Genomic DNA, 19641 nt, shown 5'->3' on the forward strand with positions numbered 1-19641 from the left:
CGTAGAAGAGTTGTACAACTTTTTAAAACATACGATAAAACTCGATAATCTTATTTTTACTTGTAATTATTTTTCTTCTGGATCATTTTTCGTAAATTTTGAACTGTATACTAATTTCGACATGACAAGTACGTTTTCATCTGAAATGCGTTGGGATGCTTGTTAAGAAGAGTCGACAGATCGAATTTTTTTTTTAAATATGCCGTTTTAATCAAAAACAACAGTAGGACTTAATTGACACGTCGAAAATAGTAATATATCCCAAAATTACGAAAATTCGTCGAGTAGAGAATTATTTATGGTTAAAAGTAATTTTTACGGAAAATTGGGGGAAATGACATTTTACCTAGATGTGAACACCTTGAAGATTGCGAATACTGGGGGCATACTTATCTGCGTTTTCGCCACTTCAATGGCGACCAACATTTTAACCTTATAGCAATAGCCTTTGTTTTAATTATTTTTTTTTTACTACAAACAGATTAGCAGTTGTTCTACTCGATAATTTTTCTGATTTTTGAACGTTCGACATGATAATTAAGTTTTGTTGTTTTTGCTTAAAAGCACGGGTTTGTATTACTGTACACATAGATTCGAAAAAGTTGTCAAAAAACAAATATATAACAAATAAATGTTATCAAAGGCAGGATAAGTTACTTTTCTACCTAACTTGATATATTTTTCGTGTTTTATTCAATGTAACATGTTTATTCAGCTCGAAAAACATAATGTTTACCGATGTATTGGAAAATTCAAGATGGCGCCTCACTCCCTCTTTAACACGGTAAGTTTGGGAAAAGGTATTATAAATAATAAACTAGACAAAATACTATTAAAAACCCGCCGAATATATGTCAACCTATGTCACGGTAACATATATTGAGCGAGTTTTTAACAGTATTTTATCTAGTTTTTTATTTATAACACCTTTTCCCAAACTAACCGTGTTAAAGAGAGAGTCAGACGCCATCTTGAATTTTCCAATACATCGGTAAACACTGTATGGTTTTCGAACTGAATAAACATGTTACATTGAATAAAAACACGAAAAATATACCCAGTTTGGTAGAAAAGTAACTTATCTTGCCTTTGATAACATTTATTTGTTATATATTTGTTTTTTGACAACTTTTTCGAATCTATGTGTACATTAATAAAAGCACATATTAAAAAAACATCGGTCTTATTTTAACACGCATCTGCGTTGGTTTAAAACATTACTAATCTACACAAGCAGGTGTGTCAGAAATTTCGTGAAAATAGTGAATAATTCCACCCCATCTTTCCAAGCTTATAACTCCTCGAAAAATGTAATTGAAGCCCTAATTTTCTTTTTCAATTAAAGGAGCAAGGACCAAGGTTTCATTAAAAAAACAACAAAAAAAAAACAACGTTTTTTTTTTAAAAAAAAAAGGTTTTAAACTTCGGACTTTACAGGTAAATTTCTAAAAAACAGTTCTTTTTTTGTTTGTTTTAAATTTGAATATATTATTTATTGACTTTTTTCTCTTCAATTTATGATATATAAGACTTTGGTACATAAATTAATTATTTACTTTTTAATAGACATTTCAAAATGGGAGGGGTGAATTATTCGACCCCCTGTCTTTCCAAGCTTATAACTCCTCGAAAAATGTAATTGAAGCCCACATTATTTTTTCAATTAAAGAAGCAAGGACCAAGGTTCCATTAAAAAAGAAGAAGAAAAGACAACGTGTTTTTTTAAAAAAAAGGTTTTAAACTTCAAACTTTACAGGTAAAATTCTAAAAAATACTACGTTTTTTGTTTTGTTTTAAATTTGAATATATTATTTATTGACCTTTTCTCTTCAATTTGTGAGTAAATTAATTATTTACTTTTCGGTGAGTAAATTAATTATTTACTTTTTAATAGAAACTTGAAAATGGGGGGGGGGTGCGTGAATTAAAAAAAACGTTTGTCTAAAATATTATATTCAGTTTATTGGAAAGAACATAAAATTTCACATTGACCCTGAAAATATCGTAAAAATAGAATCAATAGAAACATTTTGATTGATTTTTAAAGTTTAAAAATTGAAAAATATTGAGTTCGGAAAATTCATTACTGTTTTAAAAAAATATATATTTCTATTACTTTTAAAACAACTTTAATAGTTTATTTTAGAAGTATAATTCTTAAAGAAAATAAATAACCCACTTTTAACAGAGAAATTACGAGATTTTTATATTTTATTCGGAGTTTCGTGTTAGGGGTGTCAAAAATTCCTACAAAAATTCTGATACACCTAGCACCAGATTTCTTTCTTTCTTTTTTTTTTGGCGGACCTGAAGAATCTTGCCCCTCTCTCTTTTTTTGTATTTTTATTTCATATTTTTTAGCGGATTATTATTAAGTGGACACTAGTCTTACTAGATCATCAAAACAAATGAAAAAGAAAAAAAAGCAATATTTACATATTTGTAGAGGGTGCTCAGTTTCTAATGCAACATTATAATAAATCGATCAGCCATTTTAGAACCATTCTTTGATTTTATGCCAAATTTCGCGAATATAGCCCTTATTTATTTATTTTTTTTTTTAAAGTAGTTTAGCCTTTTTTTTTCAATTTCGCGTTTTAAAAAATAACCCAAAACAGGCTAAACTGCTTAAATTCGCGAAATTTAGCCTAAAAACGTTGAGTTGTTCTAAAATAGATGATCGATTTGACGATTTACTAGAAGTCTATATTAGAAACTGAGTACCACCCTACACATATTTAAATATTGACTTTTTTCATTTTTTTGTAATCTGGTAGACTAGTGTCTATTCGATAATAACTCGCTGAAAAAAATAAAAATAAATAAAAATAAAAAAATAGAGTGGGGCAAGATTATTCAGGTCCGCCGTGTATTTTGATATAAACGAAATTCTGGACAAGAACCATTAGTGCTCTTAATCCAGCCATTTTTTTCACGTTCCCTTGTTGTATCAAAGAACCAAACTTCCACTAAACTAGTGTGCGTGTGTGTAATACGACTGATATTGCCATTTCTTCTGCTATGGAATTTGAGTCGTGACAAAAATCTGGAGGTGGAATTAAAAAAAAAGAAAGAAACAAATATAAAAGAAAAGAGTTGGGTGTAAAAACGAACTGAATTCACTTGGGTGGCTTGAACGCTTTAATGATGGCACGCGCTTTTCCTCTTTCTCATTTCCAGTCAATCCATCCTTTTTTTTTTTTTTTTTTTAATAAAGCGAGAAAAGGAAATAACAGTTTTTGTAAACTAAACCGTTCCAAGAATTTTTCTCTTCAACTCACTGTCTTTTAAAAAGAAAAAGAACTGTTTCAATGGCATATTCTTCTTCGCCTACCCGACACAACCAAGTCTGTTAAAGCTGACTGACTCTTGTTGAATTACTATATAGTGTCCCCTTTTGGAGGAGCTGGATTTTCTCCACATAAAACAGTAAAACACCGACAGTGTCTCAAACTTTGTCAAATATATGGCAAATAAATTAGCAATGGTTTTAATGACCACAAAGAAAGCACAGGTCATTAGAGTAACCCTAACTAAATTATTTGCACAGAAGAACGAAGAGCTTATAATGCTGGAATTAAATTTAAAAAAAAATCTCTTTTAAAATGGATTTATTTCAGTTTTCATTTTCTTCCTCTTTCAATGGATTTTACAAGAGTTTGGATCCAACTATTTTTCTTTGCAGTGATTGATTGAACTTTCTTTTTTTTATCATTTGGATTTATAATTCTCCTCTTGGATCTTTACCATATTTCGGACGATTTAACCATAATCTTATCTTCTAATAATCAAACTGGAAAATTTATAGGGACTTTGGAACTGACCCCACTCCCCCCCTTTTTTTTTAATGTTTGTGAGGGGAATATTTTAGTTTACCGGTAAATAAATTTTAATCAGGAATAATTTGGTTAAAGACCGATCAAAAAAAAAATAAATAAATAAAAAAAAAAAAAAAAAAGGGGGGGACTAGTTTGTTAAACCTACAGAGATGAACACGCTGGGGTTTCTCCATATTAAACACCGACTTCATGTCTCTAATTGTGCCATTATGGACAGGCAAATAAATTAGGAAATGTTGGGTTACTTATCTTAAATGCCACGAAGAAAGCACCTGTCATTAAAATAACCCCTGCAACTCTAAAACCTGATCTTTGCCCAGAAAAACGAACCTCTTACTTTTTTCTTAAATCCTAAATACAAAATTATCATTATTGTATTCTTTGTAAAGTTTTACTTGAGAAAAGTTGTTTTTAATCTTGATATAGGTATTTGTTTTCAATCGCATAAGCGATAATCCAAATTGATGATTGAACTCCAGATGAAAGCGGAGGGAAATTTGAACGGTGCAATGGAAATTAATCCTTATCAAGACAAATTTGAATTTTCTAACTGTTAATTCATCGATTTCCGTAAATGTTTCTCTTTTATTTATAGGGATAGAAGATAATCTGAAAATGTGGTGCTTAATCGATAATGTTATCCTGAAGAATTTAAAAAAAAAAACAATCAATATATGGACTGTGGACTGGTGATTTAAGCGTAAATTAAATAGATTTTTTTTTTTAATATGTATATTTTAAAAAAATATTTATTAAAAAAAAATTCTTGACATGTCTCGGAAAAAGTGTACCAAGTTGAAATCATCCGGTGTTTTTTCTTCTTGCGTTTTGCCAGGATCTTTATCCTTCTTGGGAGATGTTGCTCTCGGAGAAGAAGGGGAGAGTCTGTCCACGCCATCGAGTCCGCGATCGATATCTTCTTGCACATACAGTGAAAAACAGAAACGACTCGTTTCGCCAAAAGGAATCAAAGATTTGGATTACAAATTATTACAATCGGGAATTGCCATTTTCCCTGGTAAGTATACTGTTTTTTTTGTTTTTTTTTATTCTTTCAAATTGTCGAAAACAAAATGTACAAAACTGGGGGGGGGGGCAGGTAAGTACTTTTTGACGGACCGTCTTTTTAAAAATCTACCAAAAATTAGGTAATTATCTAATCAATACGAAATTTTCAGCGATTATTAAGAGAAGAATGAGCTTTATAAAAGTGTACTTATTTTTCATAAACGATATTTATATATATATATATTTTTTTGCTTACAACCCCCCCCCCTTGTTTTGAAGTGGGAACAAATATGCTTAAAATAATCATCTGAAACTGAACAAAACATATTGTGTTGTTGTAAGGAACAGGATTATAGATTTAAAAAAAAATTGTTTGCATACCTTATTTTGACGTCTGAATATCAGAACTTCGATTGTGTTTAATTATCCCGCTTTTGAGTTTTGAAGTGTGAAATTCGGTGAATATGTTAAGTAAAATAATTAATTTAAGTTAAGCAAAAAAAAAAAAAAATTAAATATTTATACGAAAAAAGCCATTTTAAAATCTTTGATAAATAAATTAACAATTTTTTTTTTTTTAGAGAGCCGACATGACCATTATTAAACAGGGCATGCTTTGAAGAATCGATACAAAAAAAAATTCGATAAATATTGTGCCCTTTGTGTTAAAAATAGCATCATTTTTTTTCGATCCCGTTTGAAAACGTTTGCCGCCTTTCGACTACGGTGGACCAAACGCGCTGAAATATTTTTTTTTTTTATTCTGCTTTAAATTGCCCCCTCCCCCCATTTTGGGGAGCCTTGCCCCCATACACATTAAAAACCAAACTCATGCAAATGGTCACCCATCTGGTACTGGCCAGCCTCAGCGTTAATAATACATTGAATTTTTCCTCACTGAAAAATAATTTTTTTTTGGCCTGTTTGGTTTTCCATAGTTTGCTTTTTATCAAGCACAAACGTAAACATTATCTAGATCGACGCGAAGTAACTGGTTGCCTATATGAATAAGTGGAATTATTTGAAATCCAGGTATTATATATTTTTGCATATTCTCATAGAAAATAACCCTAAATCTTAGACAACAAATAAATAAATTAATTATTTCAAAAACCTTTTTTTTTTAAATATTTATGTACGTTTTTTGTGCAAGACAAAAAAATGCCAATTGTTAACTTTTGGGGGAAATTTAACATTTAAAATTTAATTAAAAATAGTAGAAAAAGTTTTATATTATTCTGTTTTCTATATGATAAAATTCAGGGTTTTATCTTTCTGGAAAAAAAAGTTACTCAGAAATAATGGATTTTAATAAATGTAATTTCGTTTTAAAAAAACAACTTGATTTTTCGGCCATTTTTGGCGGTGTCTACTTAAAAGGGTACTTACTTCTCTATTATAATAATGAAAAAATATTGAATTTTAAGTAAAACAAATAGTACCTACGTAAATTGTCAGGCTTCAAATAGTAACATATCCAAAAATTACGAAAAACGATAAAGTAGAAAAATAATTAATGAAAATAGAAATTTGTAAAAGAAAGCAAAAATCACTATAATCACACTTACTCAAAAAGAGATAAGTTGGCAGGGGAGATAATTAAGTTGTGTTGCTTATGTCACGTAACGAACGTAATTCAAAATGTCGGACGATTTTTATTCCTCGTATAAACTTTATCAAAAACAGTTTTTTCATTAATAATTATTTTTCTACTGTATCGTTTTCCTTCATTTTTGTATGTGTTACTATTTGTGATATGACAATTACGTAGGTACAATTTATTTGACTTGAAATTCAATACTTTTTCGTTTGTATAATATGGAAATACTCTTAAAACAAGGGGGAAAAACATACTTTCCGAGATAACAATTTTCGGCAACTACAGTAAATACGTTTCTAATGTTTATGTTAAGCAAGATTATGCAAAACGTAGGTAACTTCGGTACTTAAGGAATGAGTACGCAGAAGATTTCAGTTTTGATGGAGTCAATTCTGAGTATTGACGGAAAATCCCGAATCAGTCCTCAAATGGTCGATGCAGTTTACAGTTTAAAAGTCCCCTTTTAATTTTGTGGGGGATGGGGTAGGGAGATTTTTCATCATTTATTATATTTTTAGTGGCTAACATATTTTTAACCTTGGCCTAACCATTTGCATGCTTACTGTCGTCTGCCTTTTTACATTTTTTGTGGGTTTCAAACCGCAAACTGCTTCAGGTATTTCCCTGACGGATTCGAGATTTTCCGTTCAATACTAAAAAAAGAACTGGGTATTTCTGAAGTTTAGGGAGTTGTGCTATATTTTGCATAGGATTTTCATGTTAAATTAACTTTTATTAACTTGTTAGATGAAAGTACACTATAATTAACAAAGACCTTTCCCAATGTTAAAAAATGAAATACACATTTTTTTTTAGGGGGGGGGGGTAACACACACTTTGAATTTGTAAATATAAGGTAAAGAATAACATGTTATCCAAAATGGCCGTTTATTTCGGCCATATTTATTAACTTTGGTGCTTGTGCACTTTTGCCACCGTGCTATTTTTAAATAGATTTTTTCAGGTTAAATTCAAGCTTCACAATATCTTTATTATTATTATTAAATTGTTAGTTAGAAGCACAGAATAGTTACAAAACACCCTTCATGCTAAGAATGGCTTTCAAATTAATAACGTTATTATTTTAGCACGGAGGCAAAAGTACCATAACTTTACCTGATGTTTACACAAAATTTGCATTTGGTGCTTGTTAAGATAGTCGACAAATCAACTTTTAAAAATATTTCGTTTTAAGCAAAAACAATTATGTACTTAATTCTCGTGTCGAAAATAGTAATATATTAAAAAATTAAGAAAATTCATCGAGTAGAACAACTTCTGTTGTGTTTTTACTAACATTGGTTTCTTGGCCTTCAGGACAAGATCACATTGCAGTATTTGTTCTGATGCTACGCTTCACCTTTTCTGTCCTCGGCCAGTGGATGAGAAATCCTTCATGAGTGAGGCAATTTTAATTTTTGTTCCTATCCAGAGTGCCCCATTTTGAGGATCTGAATTTTCCTTACATTAAAAGCCGACCTTGTGTCTCTGCACTCATGTAGAGGCAAGTAAATAGGAAAATAAAGTCTAACGCTATATACAATAAATATTGCAGCCATGAACAAGTAATCTGAAATATTCGTTCCGAGTTATGTCCCCTGCATGCCTGTGTCTATTTTATAACGTTATGATGCAATTTTAATCAATTTTCCGTAAAAATTACTTTTTAACTATAAATATCTTTTTACTCAACGAATTTCTCTAATTTCGGGACATATTACTATTTTCTACATGATAATTAAGTCTGTAATAAATGTCGTCGCTTAAAACACATCGATCTGTCGACTTTAACTTAACAAGCACCCTGTATTTCTTAATAGATTTTGTCTCGAAGATTCCTCATTTAATATAACAAAAAAGTTTTAATGTCTACACAGATTCTTTTTTCGCAATAAAATTGTAGGATGTACGATCGCAACCAATCCATAATCGGGATTTATCATATATAGGACCGAGGTTGCGTGTTGCTATTTATTTGAAGTCGGGAGTCACCAATTGTAGGATGTGTATTCACGGGACACTTAAATTAATTTAACGGGACCGCCGATTAATAAAAAAAGAATTCACCAATCCACATCCTTACATAAAGAAATAAAAATGCAATCCGGGAAATAACGGCGCTCAAAGAACACGAAATCGCTGAATTAACATGAAAAAAGCAACATTTCTGTAGTGTTAGGAATATTACTTGAAAAAAAATCTTTTTTGAGTCAATTTTCATCCCAAACAAAGCACAGTGCCACTTTGAAGTAGGGGCTACTATCGGGAACATAATTTTCGGGGGCATTATGAAGGGTTGTGAGTAGAAAGATGTTTGTTCACATTACACTTGAACTTCTGCATATCAGTACAGTTGGGAAAGCAGAATCCCGGAAGGGAGTTCCAAAGACTTGCAGTTCTGGGGAAGAAACTATTGGAGTAAAAGGCTTTCTGACACCTAGGGATCTCTACTGTAAAGGGATGGGACTTAGTTGCTTGTCGGGTTTGTCGGGGGTAGTCATATCGAGGAGGTACAAGTGCTTGCAGTTCATCAGAGCATTCACCATTAAAGTATTTGTAGAACAGGTAGAGGGACACAACATCTCGTCGATGGGACAGAGGCTGAAGCCTAAATGACAGTTCTGGACCGATCAGGTTGGCGACTCTTTTGAACCCTGCCCAGGAGTGAGAGACAAGCAGCAGATGCACCAGCTCAAATGTGGCAGCAATACTCCATACATGGGCGAATGGTGGCCTTATAGAAGTACAAGATACTTTCAGGCGTAAGTAATTTTCTGGTACGGTAGAGAGAGTCCACCTTAATTTCAGCAGGAGTTTAAAAGAATTACTTTCAGGCAATGTGTTCTTGGCCATTGCTATTGGTGGTAGAGAAAGTCTCTTGTAGTTATTGAAAGAAACAAGCTTAGTCTTGGCAGCATTGAATGTGCCCATCCATTTTTCTCCCCATTCCACTACAGATAGTGTTTCAGCATATGTGTTTTCTTGTGTTGAATGTTCATAATGAAGGATTAATGCGGTGAGGATTTTGTCAGAATAGCAGGAGGCTTAAATATACTGATTTTTTTATGACAAGAGTGTCGCACAAGGACGTGGCTATTTATTTTAGAAAAACAGTCCATAAATTTTATTAACGAATGCGCACGCGCATTTGTATCCTAGGAAAAGTAGTTAAAAGAAGATTTCAATCTGTTGCGGGGCCAGGATATAAATATCCTAACTCGCTACAAAAGAAAATAATGAAACGAATGGAAAGAAGGAAACAAAACTCAATTGCTGGATAAAATAAACATGTCGTTTATTTTCTATTGAAACCTGAATGTTTTAGGTGTAACTCGTGTTCATGTCCGCGCGTTGAAAGAGGAGTGAGTAATGTAGTGGAACAAGAAATGGCAGTCCAGCGTGTAGACAAAGAAAAAGATAGGTCGACATCAGTAAAGCTGCGCGCACATGTTAGTACTTGTTCACGTGGAAATGTCTTCAGACCACTAGCTGTGGACACGAACTTGTCGGGTTGATGGACCAAAGCAAAAGGGAAAAAAGAGTGAAAAAGTCAATCCAGTTCATGGAGAGAGAAAACGTATAAAGTGTACATACTGTCTGTTAGCTCTTGCTCCACATAGTAGCAGATAGTGTGAGGCGCGTGGGCGCGCATGCCCTGAAACGGGGCCGTTGGTTCGTCGACCGTTCAGGTCGGAAGCTGGTTCGAAAAGGGCTGGAAACAGCTTGTCTCTTGCTTTTATAGTTGTTTCCGGTGGTCTTTTGCGCATGTGTGGATTTCCTTTGAAGGGGAAGTGACGTTGCCCATGTGTGCGTATGTGTGCGCATATTAGCATGTGCATGCACATGAATGTGAGTGTACGTGAATGTGAATATATGTACGTGTGTGCATATGTTTGTGTGCGTGTATGTTTATGATAAGAAAAATGGCTTGAAATGTGAATGCGTGTTTTTGTGCAAGATTAGAAAGGGCTCGTACAAATCCTTGCTCAATGAGGTAAATTTCTACGCTGGGTATTAAAGTTCGTGCGTGTTACGCGTAAATTCATGACGAAACTTTTAACGTTTCCCGCAGATGGAGTTTACTCGAACACCTGTCGAACTCGTGAAATTGAAGAGAAAAACTGGTTTGATTTTGGCGAGTAAAACCTTATATTTAGGCTTTCTTGAACGTTCCAGTATATTACTGTATTTATACGCGAGGGAGCATAGCATAGTTCCTTTTCTTTTATGTGTGTGGTGGTCACATTACATCGTCATGTTCCTACGCGTTTTCATATGCGTGGGCGTTCAAAGCGGTGATCACTGTGAAATATTCCTGCCGGGCATTTATTCCGGCCGGGCATAGTGGTTGCTACAAATTCCCGCCCTGATTTAGTGACTTTTCCCAAAAATCATAGCAAGTCATTGAGTGAAATAAACATTGATTTGAAGAAAAAAAAAATAGTTTACGAATATCCTTTAATTTTAAAAGCAATTTTTTTTTCATCAAAAATTTGTGCAAAAAATGAAATGAAAACAACCAAGAAATCGTGGAACGTAATTGACCGGGGTCGCCAAATTAACTAAAAAGATTAGCTAAAAGCGCTGGAGGCTGCAGGAGTAAGTTAGAGTTGCTGAAAGATTAAACTGAAGGGCTCTAGAGTCGATAGAAGTGAGCCGGAGTTTAAGCAGGTTCAGGAACTGGAATGGCAGATTGTGAGGCAGAGTTCCAGGGGGTAGGCAATAGAAAGTAGAATATGTATTGCAGTCGCACACAGGTAGTTTGTTATTCACATTAATAGTTTGTTAAGTAGCTCTGAAAGGAGCTGTTTGGGCTCTGCTGCTGCTACTCTTGGTTCCCACGATGAGTGAGTGAGTCCGCCACTTGACAAAAATCAAGTCGAGCTGGGAGTGCTCCTAACTCCCGGGCCAAGGGGAAAATTTGTTGAGAAGTTGCTTGTTTCATGGAAAGCCGTTTGTGTTACAGTTGACGGTGCTGTTACACAAACGAATCTGCATTATTAATTTTTGCCTGGATTACTTATGGGCAAAAATCTCTTGAGTGTTTATTGCCCATATATATTTTATTTTTCATCCAAAAATAAAAGCTGTTATTTTGTTTCGCTGCAAAAAATTGAATTTTATGTTTTTCTTTGTTGAAGAAAAAGTTGTTGCTATTTTTAGCACCCGTGGTTGTGACGTATTCCTGGGAGTGTCGATCTCGTGTTTGCCTCTGCCGACCCAGCATGTTTGCTTTACAAAAAATGAGAGCGGTGATTGAACCGTGACATATGTCACTCGATATTATTTCAAAACACATTACTATTGTATAAAACTAGCATATTTAATCATTAAATATATGAATTAATATATAAATGTATAAATTAAAATTAATGAATTTTAATGATTTTTTTTTATCCTAAAATATTTTTTTATTGGCGTCCTTCCGCCTAGATAGACGATGGAGAATCGAGCCTGAAGGTTGTCATCAGTGGTGGCAACTGTTGCTGTGACTGAGCAGACCGATGCGGGAGCGGTAGATTCTGTTGCACTTCCTGCAGGGATATCCTCTGTCATGCTCTGCCGGTGCTGCTGCTGCTGCTGCTGCTGCTGTCCTTTTGTGCCTGCCTCTCTTCTCCTCCCACTGTTCCTCTCTTTTCTCCTCGCCCAGCCGGATACATTTCTAGACTTTGACTCTCTTGGAGTCATAGTCTGAAGCATAGGCTTCAAGGTCAACAAGGTTGATGTTGCCGGATTTTAAGTCCCTTTTGCACACATCCTTAAATCTGACTGCGGAAACGTTCGTGGGGTGTATGCGGAACTGAAGGTGGCATCCGGCCCTAAAATATTGCCCTAAAATGTAAATAAAAACTAAAAAACGTTCCTATCGCTGTTTGACCATGAGAGATCATTTTTCAACATGGCTGCGTCTTTACAAACTTATGTATACATCTGGTCGATTAAAAAAGATATCGAGGGGGAAGGGCTCGTTGTATCCTGAAATAAACCTATTTTGCGCACATTTTGGATAAGATTAATTATTGGTCTTGGATCGAACTTCAAAATCCATTTTACTTACAGTGTCATGAACTTGATACATCGTTATTTATTTATTTATTTTTTTTTTGAATACCTGCTTATAAAGTGATTTTATTTGTGGGGAAAGAAAAAACATTTTAACTGTTTTTTTTTTGGGGGGGGGGTATTATAATTTTAAGCATGTCCATATCTGAACGGAAGTGATTAACTGACACCTTAAAGTTCAGAGATGACTCGAGACGGAAGTCGACAAAATTACATGATTTTCAAGCAAAGATTTTCTGTCTCTTTAGCTTGCGAAATTTCAGCCAGAAGTACGTCTGAGCTGAACGATGTAATTAGAATTAGCGAAATTAGATTTGCCCTCGTGGAAAGCAAGTAAATAGGAGCCAATTTTCACTCTTAAAATAATAAATGGGTTTGAACTCCGACTCCAACTCGATATTGTATGCATGTTGGTTTTAAATTAAAAAATCTTTTTCTTTTACATTGATTTCAAGTGTTTTTTGGTCTCCCGACAAAGGAAGGGTTGGGCCGGGTAATTTACTCCCGTTCATCCGTTCGCACTTTTCTCGATAACCACGCTTTGGATTTTTTGTTGTTGTTTAAATTTTGCACAAACATTAGTCATGGTGAAAGTAAATTTTTGGTGGAACGGATTTTCCGACATAATAGGGGTCATTATAGGGGTAAAATTGACCTAAAATCGTTCGTTCGTTCATTGGTTTGCACTTTTCTTAATAACCACTCCTTCATTCTTTTTAAAATTTTGCATAAACATTAGTTATGGTGAAAGTAAAGTTTTGCCAGAACGGATTTATTCACTCCTGGAGAGGGTGGGGGTGCACGCTCCATTTTTTATTTTATTTATTTATTTCGAATTCATCTGATTTCTACTTTTGTCGGATGTCTACAGTTGGTAAGCAGATATTTTAAGTTCAAGCTTTGCATTGTTCTATATCACCACTCCATCCCACCCATTCAGCTATGACATTTAAAGTTCTCTCTAAAATCAAATACACAGACAGAGGGGAAAAGATACACGGTTAGAGATATGTATTTCCAGACAGCCTGGATAATAGCCAAAATCTATTTGACTTGAAACACACACACCCTACCGGGTGGTGGATTGGAAAGGAATTAGGAGGGTCAAGTTTACTTGAAATAAGATGATGTTAATTTCCAATCTTTTTGTTGTAGTTGTTTTTTTTGTTTTGTTTTAATAGAAACTTTTTGTTGTTGTTTACTTATCTCTCTTCTTTCCAATATCTTCTGCTCTTTATCTACGCTCTACCGCCCCCACCCTTTTTGTCGTGCTTATACACTCTCTTTATTCTTCTCTCTGTTCCTCTTTTTCTCATTTCTCTTCTATCTATTCTGCTCTCTCCTCTCTCTATTCTATTCTCTTTCTCTCTGTATCTCCTATAATTTGTCTTTCTCTCTCTCATTCCCCTTTCTGTTCTCCATCTTCTCTCTGTCTCTTTCTTTCTATTTTCCTCTCGTTCTCTATTTCCCCCTCTCTTTCTCTATTTCCCCTCCCCCTCTCTCTATTCTCCTCCCCCTCTCTCTATTTCCCTCCCTCTTTCTCTATTTCTCCTCTTCTCTCTATTTTCCTCCGCTCTCTATTTCCTCTTTTCTCTCTCTCTCTCTCTCTCTCTCTCTCTCTCTCTCTCTCTCTCTCTCTCTTTATCCCCCATTTCCCCTTTCTCTATTCTGCTATCTTTCCTTCTGTCTATCGTAATCTCTTTTTATTCTGTGCAATCTCTCTTTCCCTTTCTGTTCTCCTCACCCTCCAATTCTCATCCTCCCTCTCTTTGTATTCTGATCTCTTATATATATATATATATATATATATATATATATATATATATATATATATATATATATATATATATATATATATATATATATATATATATATATATTGTAGAGGACTAGGATCAAAATAGGAAAAATGAATTGCTTGAGAAAGAAACGAACAACGTGTTAAATTGAATTAAACGAACAGGAATTTATTTCGTGAAGAAACAAATGAAAGAAAAGGGTACAGCACGTGTTTAGCTTGGCGTGCGTCTCTCGCTGTTAGCCAGTGAGAGGGAAAGTTTATTGTTGTAGAGAGAGAGATAGTGTGTGTGTGTGTGTGTGTGTATGAGTGTTTCGTTCAAACACATCCATTTCATTTTAAAATAACGGGGTCACCATCGTTTGTAGAGGACTAGGATATATATATATCCTAATCCCGTTACAAAAGAAAATAATGAAACGAATGGAATGAAGGAAACAAAAACTCAATTGCTGGATAAAATGAACGTATCGTTTATTTACTGTTGAAACATGACTGTTTTAGGTGTAACGCGTGTTCATGTCCGCGCGTGGAAAAAGGAGTGAGCAATGTAGTGGAAATGGGAATGACAGTCCAGCGTGTAGACAAAGAAAAAGATAGAGGGTTGACATCAGTAAAACTGTGCGCCATGTTAGCAGTCAGCTACGCGGAGTTGTTCTCAGGCAAGAGTTGTCTGGTTGATGGACCAAAGAAAAAGGGGGGAAAAGAGTGAGAAAGTCAATCCAGTTCATGGAGAGAGAAAGCGTATAAAGTGTACGTACTGTCTGTTAGCTTTTTGCCCCCACATAGGAGCAGGTGGTGTGAGGCGCATGCGCGCTGAAATGGAGGCGGCTGGTCCGTAGACCACTCAGCTCAGAAGGCGAGTTGAAAAGGGGTGAAGCAGCTTATTGCTCTTGCTTTTATAGTTGTTTACGGTGGTCTTTTGCACATGTGTGGATTTCCTTTGAAAGGGGAAGTGACGTTATCCATGTGTGCGTACGTGTGCGCGTATGTGAGTACATGTGTGTACGTTAGCATGTGTGTGTATACATGTGAGTGTATGTACGCAAACGTGAATATATGTACGTGTGTGGACGTGCGTGCATATGTTTGTGTGCGTGTATGTACATGACAAGTAATATAGCTTGAGATGTGAACACGTGTTTTTGTGTGAGACTAGAAAAGGCTTGCGCAATATATATATATATATATATATATATATATATATATATTCAAGCAAATATTATTAAATACAACGGAGACTTTTTTCTTATAATTCTTTTTTTTAATTTTTCAATTTTTCGTATTGTCTTTTTTGTTTCAAAATCAAAAATATTAATAAAGGATCCATACATGTTGCTGTTACGAGCGCTTTCGATTCGTCCATGAATCATCATCAGGTGTTAAAAATACAGGATTGCGAAAATGAGGATTGAAAATGAAAACTAAAATATATATAGTCAGTGATGAGTTAAAATAAAAGTCGATTAAGAATAAAAGTCGATTAAAAATTCGAGTGTTAAAACCAGCAAGTTCGTAGACACCATGTACGAAGTCCGTCCAACACGGACTACGCAAGACATTTCAGAACGTTACTACTTTTTTGAAATGCAATGTCATTTATATTAGGTTGAAGAGTTCTAATGTACGACGCTTCAAGAATCTTTAATTTTTTTACATTATTTTCCCGTTGTATAATTTTTGTGTTGTCAACAAGGACCTTTCTAACATTGGAGGGGGGACAGCTATGTTCTTTTTTTAAATGTTTGTAAATCGCGCTTGTGTCGTTAAGGTGCATAGTTATTCGCCGGGACAACGTTGTTGTTGTATGCCCAATGTATGTATTATTTTTGGAGTTACATTCTCCAATAGAGCATTTAAATTTATACACTACATTGGTTTGTTCCAACGCTTTTATCGCCGGTGAAGAGTTGTTTTTAACCACAAGGTTTTGTGTTCGAAATTTCCTATAATAGATAATAAATTTAATTTTAAAATTACTATCAACAGGCGTCAAGTATCTTCGTATAATATTTTTTATTGCATTTTCTTCGATTCTGAAATTAGGCGTCATTTGATTTTGGTAAAATATATTAATGGGGTTTGCATTGCGGTGTTGGCTAACGTTATTATTCTGGTTATCGGAAGATTGTAGCATTTTTTTTATTTGTTCATCAACAATGTAATTGGGGAAATGATTATTGATGAGTACTTGTTTAATGTTTTTTATTTCAATTAGCAGTGCTTTTTTTGTGGAGGATATCATTTTAGCGCGATTTAGTAAATTGTTTATTATGGCTATTTTGTACCTTTGTGGACACTCACTTTTAAAGTTCAGGAGGCTAGAGTTTATGCTAGTTGGTTTTTTATATACAGATGTATTACAAGTGTTATTAGACGTATCAATAAGGACATCAAGAAATGGAATTTTATTGTTATTATTTAACTCTACTGTGAATTTTAAAATTGAATTTTCTTGAAAGAGGTGCTGTAATTGGTGTATCTGTTCATTATTTTCAGCTAAAATGAGAATGTCATCCACGTAGCGTACATAAATTGGGGGTTTTATGTTGTTTTTAAATATTTTGTTCTCTAAGTCAGCCATGTAGAATTCACTTAGGGTTGGTCCGAGGACTGATCCCATTGCTACACCGTCTATTTGAGTATAAATGTTACCATTGTGGTCATAGAAGGGTACTTCTGTAGTGCAAATTAGTAACAATTTTTTTAAAACTCTTTTGTTAATTTTAAGTGGGGGGAGTGATGGGTTATTATAAATGTTCTTGATAATTATATCTATTGTTTCTACTACAGGTACATTTGTAAATAAACTTTCTACGTCAAGGGAAGAAATTATTTTGTTTTCTGGTTGCATTGATTTTAATATTTGTATTAGTTCGTGTGTGGACTTAACGCTATATTTACTAGGAATATATGGGCTGATAAGTTCGTTTAGTGTTTTTGTTAGGCGATAGATGGGAGTCGGAATTTGGGATATAATAGGTCGGAGAGGGAAATCAGGTTTATGCGTCTTGACTGTGCCATATAAGTAACCAGGTTTATAGTCTCCAATTATTTTAGGGAGTTGATAATTACCAATTTGTGCATTATTAGCTGTAATTAGTTTATTGACTTGCGTTTTAAGTGTATTAGTAATATATTTTACCAAAATCAAATGACGCCTAATTTCAGAATCGAAGAAAATGCAATAAAAAATATTATACGAAGATACTTGACGCCTGTTGATAGTAATTTTAAAATTAAATTTATTATCTATTATAGGAAATTTCGAACACAAAACCTTGTGGTTAAAAACAACTCTTCACCGGCGATAAAAGCGTTGGAACAAACCAATGTAGTGTATAAATTTAAATGCTCTATTGGAGAATGTAACTCCAAAAATAATACATACATTGGGCATACAACAACAACGTTGTCCCGGCGAATAACTATGCACCTTAACGACACAAGCGCGATTTACAAACATTTAAAAAAAGAACATAGCTGTCCCCCCTCCAATGTTAGAAAGGTCCTTGTTGACAACACAAAAATTATACAACGGGAAAATAATGTAAAAAAATTAAAGATTCTTGAAGCGTCGTACATTAGAACTCTTCAACCTAATATAAATGACATTGCATTTCAAAAAAGTAGTAACGTTCTGAAATGTCTTGCGTAGTCCGTGTTGGACGGACTTCGTACATGGTGTCTACGAACTTGCTGGTTTTAACACTCGAATTTTTAATCGACTTTTATTCTTAATCGACTTTTATTTTAACTCATCACTGACTATATATATTTTAGTTTTCATTTTCAATCCTCATTTTCGCAATCCTGTATTTTTAACACCTGATGATGATTCATGGACGAATCGAAAGCGCTCGTAACAGCAACATGTATGGATCCTTTATTAATATTTTTGATTTTGAAACAAAAAAGACAATACGAAAAATTGAAAAATTAAAAAAAAGAATTATAAGAAAAAAAGTCTCCGTTGTATTTAATAATATATATATATATATATATACTGCTTTATCTGTCTTACATGCATACGTACAAACATATATATACATATACCTACATACACACACACACGCATATACATGTTCACATATGGTAGCTGCCTTCAGTTTTGACAGACTATGGATACCCACTGTAATGGTGCTTGTACGTGAAATTTTTGTGGCAAGAGTTTCGCAATCTCTTGCTATATCTGTCTTACATGCATACATACATACACGCATACATACATGCACACACACACACATTATATTCATAGATGATAGCTTCATTCGGTTTTGACAGACTATGGATACCCACTGTAAGCGTGCTTGTGCATGAAATTATTGTGGCAAGAGTTGTGCAATCTCCAACCACACCTCTCCTGAGTGGGCGTTCTTAAATACCAGTGGCAAGTAGAGATTCAGGACGACTGGAAACAATACCGAGATAAGTAGAGAGCACCATCAAATCTCCAATCTAACGTAATGTACTTGCAATAACCCTTATCCCTGAGTGGCTTCCGGGCCTTGATAAGTGGTGACCACTGTGTAAAAAAAAAACAAAAAAAAACTAGAATTCCCAAATGGTCACCCATCTGGTATTAACCAGGCTCAGCGTTGCTTAACTTCGTTGACGTGACGAGAACCGGTGTGTTGTTATGCCGTGCATATGATATTTATATGATAATTAGTGATATATATATATATATATATATATATATATATATATATATATATATATATATATATATATATATATATATATAATCTTTTTTTTAAATCATTCAATCGTTTTCTCCCTTCACTTCAACCCGTAAACTCACAAAACAAAGATTCTTTCTTTTTATAATATTTTTATCATAAACCATGTTCACCATTTTTTTACCCTTAACCACATTCCTTTTCGCTGATGGATGTCAGCCCAACTGACCAAAGTACATTGGCCACTACCACGCATATCCAAACAATTCTTTTTGATAAAAGCTATTGATAACTTTTTTTTGGTTGAGTAGCGTCCATTCTTATCTTCTCCAAGTCGAAATCCTTATCTCTCCATATGTCATCGCAGGTTTCCCTAACTGAAAAACTCTCCCTACAAATGTCGTCGCAGGAATATTTAAAGAAAACAAAAACAGGATTAGACCGCGTTGAGACAGCTGTTAATAACAAATGTAAAATATCTAGCCTTTACTCTACCCCACCGGATAGTGTGTGTGTGTGTGTGTGTGTGTGTGTGTGTGTGTGTGTGTGGTCTAATACAGGGTTTCCCAAAGGAGCTTCGGAATCCCTTTCTTAAAGAGTACTAAATACTTTATATGAAAAAATTAAATGCCTGCAGAGATTTAATCATTA

The 19641-nt window shown here is 34.1% G+C and overlaps 1 protein-coding gene across 1 annotated transcript in view; it reads left to right on the forward strand.

Moving 5' to 3' along the window:
* LOC145284453 (uncharacterized) overlaps nt 1–19641 on the forward strand; it is a 1345403-nt gene that overhangs the window by 756888 nt on the left and 568874 nt on the right. Inside the window, exon 6 of the mRNA XM_080133278.1 lies at nt 4675–4857. Within this exon, the coding sequence (XP_079989404.1) occupies nt 4675–4857 (183 nt within the window). The remainder of the gene's footprint in view (nt 1–4674; nt 4858–19641) is intronic.

This window comes from Euprymna scolopes, chromosome 9 (genome assembly GCF_053919585.1).
Source record: "Euprymna scolopes isolate OS-2025 chromosome 9, ASM5391958v1, whole genome shotgun sequence".
NCBI classification, from domain to species: Eukaryota; Metazoa; Mollusca; class Cephalopoda; order Sepiida; family Sepiolidae; genus Euprymna; species Euprymna scolopes.